The sequence below is a fragment of the Bombus impatiens genome, unplaced genomic scaffold (assembly GCF_000188095.3).
Source record: "Bombus impatiens unplaced genomic scaffold, BIMP_2.2 scf_0417, whole genome shotgun sequence".
Taxonomy (NCBI): domain Eukaryota; kingdom Metazoa; phylum Arthropoda; class Insecta; order Hymenoptera; family Apidae; genus Bombus; species Bombus impatiens.
This window is the reverse complement of record NT_176836.1, coordinates 335,603-348,041: the sequence shown is the minus strand read 5'-3', so window position 1 is coordinate 348,041 and position 12,439 is coordinate 335,603. Positions and strand designations below refer to the sequence as shown.

The 12,439-nt window shown below is 26.5% G+C and overlaps 2 protein-coding genes across 3 annotated transcripts; one reads left to right on the top strand and one right to left on the bottom strand.

Moving 5' to 3' along the window:
• Positions 1–519: 519 nt before the first annotated feature.
• On the bottom strand, positions 520–3,756 carry LOC100744492 (ubiquitin carboxyl-terminal hydrolase MINDY-3 homolog). The gene is made up of 5 exons (XM_003490216.4): positions 3,423–3,756; positions 2,807–3,236; positions 2,276–2,544; positions 1,649–1,946; positions 520–1,576 (listed from the first exon to the last, which is right to left on the bottom strand). The coding sequence occupies exons 1-5, from the start codon at positions 3,526–3,528 to the stop codon at positions 1,270–1,272; spliced, it is 1,410 nt and encodes a 469-aa protein (XP_003490264.1). The 5' UTR covers positions 3,529–3,756; the 3' UTR covers positions 520–1,269.
• Positions 3,757–4,412: 656 nt separating this feature from the next.
• Positions 4,413–10,406, top strand: LOC100744255 (calcium uptake protein 1 homolog, mitochondrial). Of its 2 annotated transcripts, none has more exons than XM_012386703.3 (11): positions 4,413–4,984; positions 5,113–5,266; positions 5,752–5,911; positions 7,462–7,499; positions 7,770–7,884; positions 7,965–8,125; positions 8,422–8,538; positions 8,634–8,758; positions 8,853–8,980; positions 9,094–9,183; positions 9,469–10,406. In XM_012386703.3, the coding sequence occupies exons 1-11, from the start codon at positions 4,761–4,763 to the stop codon at positions 9,621–9,623; spliced, it is 1,467 nt and encodes a 488-aa protein (XP_012242126.1). In that variant the 5' UTR covers positions 4,413–4,760; the 3' UTR covers positions 9,624–10,406. The 2 variants fall into 2 exon arrangements, with proteins under 2 accessions (XP_012242126.1, XP_003490262.1); XM_003490214.4 differs by lacking the exon at positions 5,752–5,911 and adding an exon at positions 6,932–7,091 and having other exon boundaries at positions 4,414–4,984.
• Positions 10,407–12,439: the final 2,033 nt, after the last annotated feature.

Below are 12,439 nucleotides of genomic sequence, written 5' to 3'. Positions count from 1 at the left end.
TAGAAAAGAAATAGTTTTATCATTAGCAATTCGTAATAAAATTAATTAATTAATTAATAACTAATTAATTAATAATTAAAATAAGATATTTATAAAACATAAACACATTTTCGTTTTTGTTATTCTTTTATTTTTAATATTATTATTCGATTTATATATTCATAACATATCAGTTTTTAAAAGAAGAATTAGTTCTTTTTAATCATTTTAATTACAATAAATATAATAATTATAATAATATATTTATGTGTAAACATATAATCATAAAAATATACGCATAAAAACAAGTTATATAAAGAATCAAATTCAAATACGAAAAATTCTGAAATGTAACTTCATTTGATTCCCTATTAATTTTGTTCGCTATCTGCAACTTCAGCTGTACTTATAAACACATTTCTAGCATGTAGGAAATTCAAATGCGTTCTTTTCATTTCATTCTGTATAGTGTGTCCTATTCGTTTAGAATGTTATTATACGCGACCTTTTGCAACATTTTGAGCGAAATCGGCAACACAATATAACGTGTTCCCTTTATTAAATGTAAAAAAGAAGGAAATAGTAAAAATATTATTAGAATGTCGATATAATGACTAGATTATAACTTTGATCTACCTATGTATACATTTAGCCATGGATACGATTTACATAGATTTGTACATTGTCTACAATTTTATTTCCGCATTATTTTTTTAAATTGATTTTTTTCTTTACACTACCTTTTATTACTTTGTTTATCTGAATATTCACACTTTTTCTTACTACATTATTATTATTATTTTCTCCGTTACATTTCACTTGCAATTGTTATTGTTTATTACTAGCATTCGCATATCCTTTTCCTTTTGTTTATTAGTAAATTCGTTTTAATTTTTTTAACATCAACATCAAATAATTTTAAACTTCAACATATATGTTCTTGAAGTTTTTAATAGTACGTTGAATAGTTATTTCTAAAACAATACTACATATTTAAATCTCGTTTCATTTGTAAAAGAATGTTTTCTAATCTAAATAATTAGTAAAATTATTGAATTATTATAATTTATAAATAAAGTTCTATTTAACATAAAGTATGTTAAACAATTTTTCTTTATTTAAATCTAATTCCTTCTCTAATGATTTTTGTTTAGAGTTCTCAAGCACAAAAACTTCCTTTGCAAATTTAAGTACTCCTCAAACTATTTTATAATTTTGTTACTTATTTCCTTGTACAACAACTCCAATGATATAGTTAAAAATAACTCGTCAGAATGTGAGCAGAATTTATTAGTTAAGGCTCGGATTTTGCCCAATATCCCATTGAACTTCGATTCTGGGCCATTTTGTTTGAAGTACTGTTAACATAGGATTGCTTTCCATAATACCCTTGATAGTGCACTCCAGTAACACGGCTTGACCTTTATGATATTTTACTTTATTTTCTGGATTGCTGTGTTGGAGACTATTGTGATGGTACAGTGGAAATGTATCTGGACAAGTTCGTGGTTCTTCAGGAAAGAACTCGTCCATAAAGTTAGTACGTAGAATAATTCCCAAATTTTCAGTATCCAATTTTTTCTGCATTACGTTGACACTGTAATAAAAATATATATGTTATAACACAATTTGATATATGTATAATGTAAAATATATATTTTGTACTTACTAATCTGTGTCTGTAACTAGTCCAAGTTCAGCGAGAACATCTTGTAATAAATTGGCAGGGATAAAATCATTTCCTTCAGGATCGAATTTTCTAAAAATTCTTTTCGCTTGGTCTGCAGGTGTTTCAGGGCTCACAAGCCTTTTTTCAGTAGAAAATAGCACAGTCAAATGAGTTTCTGAACCCAATACCCAAATAGGATACGATGGAGATTTTAAGAAAGTTCCAACTTCACAGTAACACAAATATTCAAGAAGTGCAAGGAATCCTATAGGATTTTGTTTATCTATCCCACGCAACTCTGAAATTTGTAAATTATTTCAATATTAATAATATAGACAGTTTATAATGTTAAATAACACATTAGAGGAGTAAGATACTTCATGCTTCTGTCCTTGATTAAAGGGAAAGGAGAGTTCACAAACAAAATTTACACATATCACACTATTTGCTAGCAAATAAGTATTAATATATTTGCTATATAATCAACTTTGACATTTTGCAGTCGATAACAGCAACAAAAGTATTTTATCACAATTAACATGTATTAGTTAAGTAATGCTCCTTGTTAGATAATATTAATTATTTATTAAATATATTACAATGGCATAGAATATAAGAATAGCTTACTCAGTCCTCCAACATCTTGATCATGATCCCATACATGGCTAACTGCTCTTCCTGTGAGCATCAAATTTATAAGACTTTGATTCCCATAACCATATGTTGAATCAATCATTGATTCTAAGGGATCCGACATTTCTGAACGAATTTCAGTGACACCTTTTGTAACAATTACACTATAAAGAAGCAATAAGATACCATATCTATCTTTTAACATCTCTAACCTTTCTAAAAAAAATTCTTCTACATGTTCAGAAGTATTTGTTGTAAATAACCTAAAATAAAATATTCGTTTTTATAATAAAAACCGGATTTTTAATCTAAATATAATAAAAATGAATTTTAAAATGTTTTTAATTGAATTACTTTAAATTCAATAATAACATATCATAGCACATTCGTGAAAATGATTTCCTGAAAACTGTACTTTATTCAATTGTGCTGTTCTTGTAAGCCAATATGTATGTAAGTATATTTTAATTTATTCTTAAAGTTATTCTTAAAACCATTATCATAATTCATAACAAATTTCCTTACCTCAATTGAGAATGGAAGAGGTCAGAATCTATGGCTCTGCATTCTTCATTCATATCCATCAGTAATATCTTTTTATTTGTTTCTCGATTTTCATTATTTGCCACGCTTATTTCTTCTTCACGATTTTCAATTTCTGGTATTTTTTCCACCCATTTGGCTTTTCTTCCATTATCTTCATTCGAAAATTTACAATCCATAAATACAATACAAAACTTTGGAACTTTCTCCCCAGCTGCTTGCTTTAAAATTTCTATAGAAGCTCGTACAAGGAGCTGGTAACATGTATCCAAATTGATATTTTTCCATGTTGAAACATCAGTCTCAGAGAGTAATTCTTTTAAAATAAAAGCTTGGACAGGAGCTATTACTGCACAAGGACCACCTTCTGTTTGTATCAATGCTGTTGGCTCATCAGGACTGAAGTAAAATCCTGAAGCAATGGGAAGTGTGTATTATACTAAGTAATAAATTATATACAATCAATTAAGGACGTTGATTAAACTTATTTATTATTTTACTTTTGGTGATAATAATTATGATTAATTTAATGTAAATAACCCAATCTCTATTATTAAACCCTTTATTTTAAAAAAAACATTTAGGAACATAAAATTACCTTGAGCCCATCGTTTAAAAACATCTTTTTTAACAGTATTGCCCCAGAGTAATGTTTTGATGGAATGTACAAATTCGTCATCGCAGTGAACAACATTTTCAGCCATTATCCACGTTGTTATTTATTTTATTTTTTTTTTAATTATTAGAACATTAAGCGACGTTACACAAACACAAATTATTTGGACGTAATCATAATATTCTTTTGTATCTCTGTCAAATCGAATTAGTTTGTTACAATTTCCAACGATTACAATTGTATCATATAACCTATATCATGAAAGAAACAATCATCCAGTACTTCGCCATTTTAGACATTGCATAGTTAATAAATACACGAGACATGTGAAACCTACTTTTCATATTTATTAGTAAAATCTTATTTTCATGATAAATTTTCTTGCCTCAACTGTTAATATCTCATGAATATGTATTTATATATAACATATATATTGAGCATTTCAATTAATCAACTATACGCTGGCAGAAAATTATAAAATATAAACCTTTTGCTGAAGAACACGAAATGAATATATATTATATTTTACACCTGAAAATTTAAAAAATGTATTTTTAGTTTCTTTGTTTAATATAGGCAGGTATTTTAATTATTTCGAAATTTCATGTATTATTCTATATACCGGATGGTACAGCTAGATGGAATCTTGCATTATTTATTGTTGTATAAAAAAATTCTCGAGATTCTCAGGATTCGGTGTAATACTAACATACTGAAAGAAAAATAAAAGTTGAACAAACTATTTTTCTCAAATTAAATAATATGTCTTATACTGAAAGAATAATAAACGAACAAACAAATTTAAACTCAAACTTATTTATAAGACCATTTTTAAGTTTGCTTTTTTTTACGAGATTTGTCATCACCATAAGAAATATTTAAAAAATTTATGTATATAAGATCATTTTAAAGTTCATTTCATAAATATATTTCCAGCGCCATTGTGTACGTAATGTGAATTACAAATTTCGAATCTTTCAGCTTTGCAGCGAACAGTTTAAATAGTACAGTTGTATGAAGGTTTGATATATCTAAACAGATATAAGTAGGTTAGCTTCCGCATTAAATTATCTTGTGTTCTATAATTTATTTTGGCATTCTTAGAGTGAGAGAATGCGAACAGAATAATATAAAGTAAATATAAAGGTTAAAACTGAAAAAACATCTATATAAAGAAGTATCACTAAAGGTTATGTGCATAAAGATTAAACTCTGTTAGTACAATCTCTATTTGAAAGGAAAATAGTATTGTCAACATAAAATTTTTCAATATATTTCTCTATATATAATTATTCAAAATTTATTCAATAAATATAAAACATGTTTACTAATAAGGTTAGATTTATTATAAGACAAAGCGCTTCGTGTAACTATATTAACAAAACGTATAACCTTTTAATAATTGGTAACACTAATAATTCTGAAAAATGTTCAGTTCGAAACAATTTTACATACTTTTCACGCGAAAGTGAGAAGATCAAGAAAAGCTATCGATTTTTATACATCATCCCCTGTTTTGTCACCAGCCTTATTGCCTGGAAGAGGTAAGAGCAAATCTTTTAAATTTTCTTTTATAGCAACAATTTCAAAGAGTAGGCTTCGATAATGCAAATTGGTTCAAAGAAATTGCAAATAACATACCTTACAAATTTTTTCTTAAATTCTATTTCAGGATAAGGCAAAAATATTTGTCCACGGTTAATGCAGCTGAAATGGTCACCGACGAAAAATCAAATGACGAAGATAAAAATGAGCAATTGGATGAAATACAAGAAGATAAAAAGAAAAAGAAGAAGAAGGAGAAAATTGGGTTTCGTGATCGAAAGGTAAAGAAAAGTAATTATATAATTATTTACGTCCAACTAAATAGTTTATTATTGAACCGAAATTGTTTAAAAAATGGATAATTAATGCATAGTTAAAATTTCAAAATTTTTGGATATTAAAAATTTTCAAAATTGTTAATTATATAAAAAGTTTTATATACATATAGTATAGTATGGTATAGTATAAAATATATTGTGGTAGAACGTTATAAATACAATGGATTTCGATATAACGCAAGGGATATATTCCTCATTATAGAGATACGGGTTATACGGGGGGCAACTGTACTATCAAATGTATTATATATATAATTAAGTAAGATTATAGTACTTTGAGATTTAATAGAAAATTTAATTATTTCAATCATGACAAAGCTATCGTATATTCAAGGTCTATATTTGCTTTTTTACATCATTTTAGCTATTATGATTTAGTTATAAATATTTGTTATGTATTATCATTTCCAAATAACGCATATTTGCAGATTATAGAGTACGAAAATCGTTTGAGAACGTATTCGACGCCTGACAAAATTTTTCGTTACTTCGCGACCGTAAAAATATCGAGTGTAGAAGGTAGCGAAGTTTATATGACTCCAGATGACTTCATCAGATCAATTACTCCTGGCATGAGACAACCAGATGGTATTATAATTTTATTTGTAGTTTATCTTTCACAATAATTTCTTTTTACATCTTTTTATTACTTTTGTTGTAACTTATCTGTATTATCTATATTTATTTTCATTTCATCTTATTAAAGCTTGTCTTTTATGTTGAATGAATTTAACACTATACTAATACGGACTATAATTTTTGTACTCTTACTAATGTCAAATCAGATTTAATTAACCATTTCTTTATTTACTAACATTTTCATAATACGCTAACAATTTTAATTTTCCAAAACTGGAAATTGTTTTTAAGAAAGCGAATTTGAAGCTAGTCGGTACGGATTTTTGTCAATAACAGAAATACAGTGAATTGCTGCCAAAAGTATATCACAAACGATTGCGAACGTAACATATTTAAAGTTGGCACATTATTAGTATCAAAGAGTTGATATTATACAGAGTTTCCAGTAATCATGATAGAATTGACAAGGGGCGATTCTACGTGGAGAAATAAGTTGAGAATATAGAATAAAAATTTTTCATATGACTCTTTGTTTCTAAGAAAATCTGGTTTGAAAATTTGTCAAGTATGTATACTTAAACGTGGATAATCTTGAAGTAGACAGAGAATAATGAAAATGAGGTTCTACGTGTAAAAATAAATCGAAAATGTAGAATACAATTTTTTCATTGGATGCTTCATTTCTGAAAAAATTAATTTGGAAAATTTACCAAGCGCATGTATATCAGATTTTATGAGATAAATAATAAATACCATCGTCGATAATTCTTATTATGTAGAACACACAATATAAATTAAAATAGAGTACCTCAAAATTAAATAATATAATCCAAACTCTTTTTGAATTATCTGTGATCTTCTTAATTAAAGATTAGTAAAATGTTGCTAATGTTATATTGAATTGAATTTTACACGACCTCATCGAAATTTATTATTGATTAAACTATATTTCAAACTAAATGTTATTATCTTCATAATATTATCACATTATATTCCTGTTAAATATATGAAAAATTATTTCTTACACAGATAATAGAGTACGAAAATCGTATAAGACACTATTCTACTCCTGACAAAGTATTTCGTTATTTCGCTACTCTGCAAGTGGTGAACAACGACATCCATGAAATCTTCATGACACCTGATGACTTTTTAAGATCAATAACGCCTGGTATCAAACAACCGGATGGTAATTTTTCAACAAAATCGAATTATTGTATATATATAAATATCCGTAGAACGCTCCATTCCATTTCTATTCAATAAATAGCCTTCCCGTTTACTCTGTTATGATGCTTTCTGCAAATTATTCCAAAGTACATACTACTAAATGATGCGAAATTTAATATACTTGGACCTTATTAATTAATATGTAAATGCTACAATAAATACTATAATGTACAAATGTCTTTTACAGTCATTATATATAGGCATATCTATATATTAAATGCATGCAACAATATATCTTTCTATGTAATTTGTATTGTAATAAATGACTTCTTTTATCTACAGACCTCATTTTTCAATCTAATGTGTTTTAATGATATATTTATTTTCAGGACTTGGGTTGGACAAATATAAACGTTACGATCCTAAGGTAAGCTCAAATTCAGTTTCTCGCTCGAAAAAATTCGTCAAAGAAAAGTAAATGTTAGTTACTATGTTTCAAGTAAGATATAACTTCTACACTTACAATTGCTTATTGTGGTACAATATTTATTATTCTGATAATTCTACGATTTTTTCATTATTAGTTACTTAATATTTTAATATTTTTAATTGTAAATGATAATTGATGCTTAACATATATATAATAAAATAAAATGTATTTAATATTATAATCACGAGTATGTATATATTTTTATAGAATATTCACACAAAGTTAGAACTGGCTTTAGATGAAGATAGCATCTTTTACAAACTTGGAAGTGCTGGTTTAATTAGTTTCTCTGATTATATATTCTTGCTCACCGTATTATCCAGTAAGTTATCGCTATTAATTTTATATTTTTACTTGAACATCAATTAATCAAATATTTTATATCAAGAAATGTTTCTGTAGCTTCTAGGAGACATTTCGAAATCGCCTTCAGAATGTTTGATTTTAATGGCGATGGTGACGTTGATTCTGAGGAATTTGGAAAAGTCGCTACTTTAATTCGACAACAAACTAGTATCGGAAATCGACATCGCGATCACGTTACCACTGGTAATATGTTTAAGGTACTAGAGTTTATTATTGTTTTGAATATCTGTAATATTAGTGTAAGTTACTGTAATCATTTTCATGTCTTCCCTGAAAATGATTTTAGTAATTATACAAAACGAACAAAGTAATATAAAAATTTACAAGGAAAGTTACAGAATCCGGTAATACAAACTTATTTATATAAGATGTTCCAGTAATCATAGTACAATTGGCAATAGGATGATCCTATGTGAAAAAAGAAATCGGAGACGATAATATTTACTTCAATTATAATTTTCTATCATATAACCAATATATTTACAATTTTCAGGGTGTTAATTCAGCATTAACTACATATTTCTTCGGTCAAAACATGAAAGGGAAGTTGACTATTGAGAAATTTTTAGAGTTTCAACAGCAATTGCAAACAGAAATACTTAGTTTAGAGGTCAGTTTTACAATATTTCATTATACATTATTTTATTTTGATAGTTCGATTGTTTGTTGATAGTTTGATAGTTTGATAGTTCGAAATTGTTATAGTTCGAGCGAAGAAATCCTGATGAAAACGGTCGAATAACTGAAGAAGATTTCACAGAATTATTGCTTGCATATGCTGGATATCCTGCCACAAAAAAAGCGAAGATTAGGAAAACTGTAAAAAAGCGGTATACACACACATATATATATATTTATAATTAATGTAAATATAATTTCTACATAAAAAGTGAAATATTTCAATAATGTATTTTATTTTTTCAGCTTTAAGGATAATCCAAAGGGAATAGACAAAGACGAATATCTGAAGTTTTTTCATTTTTTAAATAATATCAATGATGTGGATACAGCACTGACATTTTATCATATTGCTGGAGCATCAATTGATCCAGGTCTTTCATAATATTAAAAAATAATATTTTTGTCATAAATTAAATTCTATTCGTTCTATTTTTTAAATTAAATCTCTTTAACTTTATAACTTATAACTTTATATCTTTTACAGCTACCCTAAAACATGTAGCAAAAACAGTGGCTCATGTTGATCTGAGTGACCATGTAATACAAGTGGTTTACATTATTTTTGATGAAAACAGTTAGTTGATTATAATATTAAATAATTTAATGTTTGATATTTATTATTTATATGACATACTGTTATTAAAATTTTATGAATCATATAAGTCTTTATATCTTAATATATAACAAATTTAGCTTTATATTGTTAGACATATTATGTAAAAGTTTCTATTTAGTAAGAAGTAATGTATGTTATGATATTTCTACGTAGATACTAACATTCTCCTTAATATAAGGTACAAAACATTTTGTACATTATAAGATTAATTTTGAAGTAATAATATTTTTTGTTTATTTCTAGTGGACGGCCAATTGAGTAACAAAGAATTTGTTGCTGTAATGAAAAATAGGGTTCTAAGAGGATTAGAGAAGTCAAAAGATACTGGTTTTGTCAAGCTAATTGAATCAATGGTAAAATGTTTAAAAATCAGTTATAATATGCATTTTGATAATTAAAGCAAAATTAAGAGGTTTCTGGCTTTTTTATTATATACGTTTAAAATGGAATTAATTATTGATTTATCTCATTCAGAATTTATCATTACTAATCGCTATTTATTCACTAAGAAATAAACATAATGTATGAGAAAAACTGTTACATACATACTTCTTTTAATATCTCCCATAATATCTTTTTTTATATATCTAATATGTCAAACAAATATATTACTTTATGGTAAACTGAAATGTTTTGTTCAATTAATTGCATATATTAACTCATTAGGTCAGTCATTAAAAACAATGCTACAGTATTGAGAGTTTTATTTCTTGCACCTTTCACAGCACAGTTTATATTCTCGAACGAGTTAGATCATCCTTCCACCCCTATTTTCATCTCATTGATTTATGATTCGTCTGAATCTACGAAAGTTGTTTGGATTATTTTCTTCTTTTGGCAGCATTGGTGATAGGAGAAACGGAATTTAGAAATCTCCTGTTTTCCTAGACTCATCTCGAATTAACTAAGTGAGATATATTCATCCATATACATACAATATACGTATATCCAACGATAAGTATCATTACATAATTTACCGATCTCTGTACTTTCTGCAAAGATACTTACGTTGATACCATTTCATAGAACATGAGTTGCATTTTATGGATAGAGTTGATAGAGGGAGATTTAAATTACATCTATTGTTATGCCACTTCGAATAATTAAAGTTAAAATATCTCCTAAACTAATGGTTTTTTTATATAAATTGGCTCATATTTTTTATACAGAATTACGAGCTAGAAAGAAAACAAACTTGATGTGCATATATCCTCAATGCATCCTGTTATAAACAAAAACTAATCACGCCGAATTATGCCTTCCTTGAAACCTTCAACTTTTACCTGAAACATGTTTCACTAAAATCATTACTTACGCAGTAATCGAAGCGATCCCAGTTATTTGCTCCATACTGTATATATAATGAAGAATTACTTTCATTTCAAAATTCAGTACAATAAAAATTTATTTAATTACATAAAACTAAATAAAGTTTGCAAATTAATTACATATATATCTAATTTTGTTATTATTATAATAATTTATAACATTAATAAAAGTTTTAGAACAAATAGTTGCCTTATGGTTCTTAAATCTCGAATTTCTTATAATTTTCCACTATTTAAAAAAGGCCTTTGCACTTAAGATAGGTGAAATATAGGTTGCAAAAATTTCATTGTATAGTCATCTTATGATTTGTACTGATTTGTTATGATTTGTAAAATAATTACTTTTGTGTATGATCTTGATATGCTCAAAATCTCTACCTTTCTAAAGGAATAAACAAATATTAAGGTAATATATAAAAATTGAAGCAATATCAAGTATTTAGGAATGACTGACAACTAGCCTTTGTATGTAATGTGAAATTGCATTTCATTTTCATTTAATAGAATGTATTCATTTTGTTCTAAAATCATGTTCTATGGGTTACGTATATTCACAGGAAATTTGTTTGTACATTTCTACAATTCGTAAAAAAAAATTATTCCCTTGTAAATAATGGTGCCATTAGCTTCGTTAATTCGAGATTAGCCTATACATATACATATATACACGTACATCATACACGCATGTATACATACGTACGTACATTCATTCACAGTACATCTCATTAAATATAAGTGCAACATTCTCTTATCAATAATATGTGAAAGAAATATGCTGGCAATTGCTAAATCATTCAGTTACATAACTAACATATTACATTATGTATCATGACTCGCGATAATGATAATTGAATAAGGAAATGCTATTTTTCCTTAATTAAATAATCTGAAATGTAATGTTTCACCCGAATTTAAAATTTTCGTGCATTATTTTTCTCTGAACATTAAATATGTTAATAAAACGATTATATAACTATCGTTTTCACAGAAAATTTGTTTTAATTTAGAATATTAATAAAAAGTTAATAACTTAGAAAGATTTAGCAATACAAAAATTAATTCTTATTTGCAAATTTTTTTATGGAATAAACATGAATGTTACATAGTAATTAGAATAACAATTGTATCAACATCAATATGTAATTTTTTGTAAGATCAAGAACAGAATAACTGTACTGTCATATGATATTTAGTGAGACATTCTGTACATAATATATTGCTTCATAAAGGGTGGTATATTCCAAAGATGTAAAATTCTTGCATAAAAAATAAGATGACATAAAAAATATTTTTATGGTCATTATGGAAATTACGTTTCTGTCGTAATAATAATTGTAGCTCTGCATTACAAGAGGCAAACAATTTTTATACACACATGTATATAATATGTAGACTAATAATTTAATTTTTCTATTTCAATCACTTCAATGATAAGAGTTAGTAAACAAAAAAAGAAATTAGAATTATCAACACACACTACCTTACTTGAAATCAACCCTCGTTATAGAACTAAAATAATGTAAGTATACCGCTACCATCATAAAAAAGTAACAGAATTGGATTAAAAGAACCAAAACTCATCTTATTTTGAGCGTATGAATTTCTTGTTTTGGATACACCATACCTTATGAAATATATGTATATTATATTGCTTTATATTACGTAGATGATAAGTCATAATTCGTAATTTATTGTAAAATTTCTGCCCAAAACATGACGGTATTTACAAAATCATTCCGACCAAAGAGGAAATATTTTACTAGCTAATTATTATGAAGAAAATATTACATTTAAAATATATAGGTCGCACAAGACGCGATTCATTAAAAAACCAAATTTCACAAAATATATAGGCTTCAATACTAAATCAGAAAGTTTCCAAAATT

What these genes read in the sequence shown, in the direction of transcription:
- LOC100744492 (XM_003490216.4), bottom strand. Translation starts at nt 3,528, where the DNA reads ATGGCTGAAAATGTTGTTCACTGCGATGACGAATTTGTACATTCCATC. An exon ending in TCAAGATGTTGGAGGACTGA is followed by an intron (nt 1,947 to 2,275) that starts GTAAGCTATTCT and finishes TACAAATTTCAG; the next exon opens with AGTTGCGTGGGATAGATAAA. An exon ending in CTAGTTACAGACACAGATTA is followed by an intron (nt 1,577 to 1,648) that starts GTAAGTACAAAA and finishes TTTTTATTACAG; the next exon opens with TGTCAACGTAATGCAGAAAA.
- LOC100744255 (XM_012386703.3), top strand. Translation starts at nt 4,761, where the DNA reads ATGTTTACTAATAAGGTTAGATTTATTATAAGACAAAGCGCTTCGTGT. An exon ending in CTTGCTCACCGTATTATCCA is followed by an intron (nt 7,885 to 7,964) that starts GTAAGTTATCGC and finishes ATGTTTCTGTAG; the next exon opens with CTTCTAGGAGACATTTCGAA. An exon ending in TGGAGCATCAATTGATCCAG is followed by an intron (nt 8,981 to 9,093) that starts GTCTTTCATAAT and finishes TATCTTTTACAG; the next exon opens with CTACCCTAAAACATGTAGCA.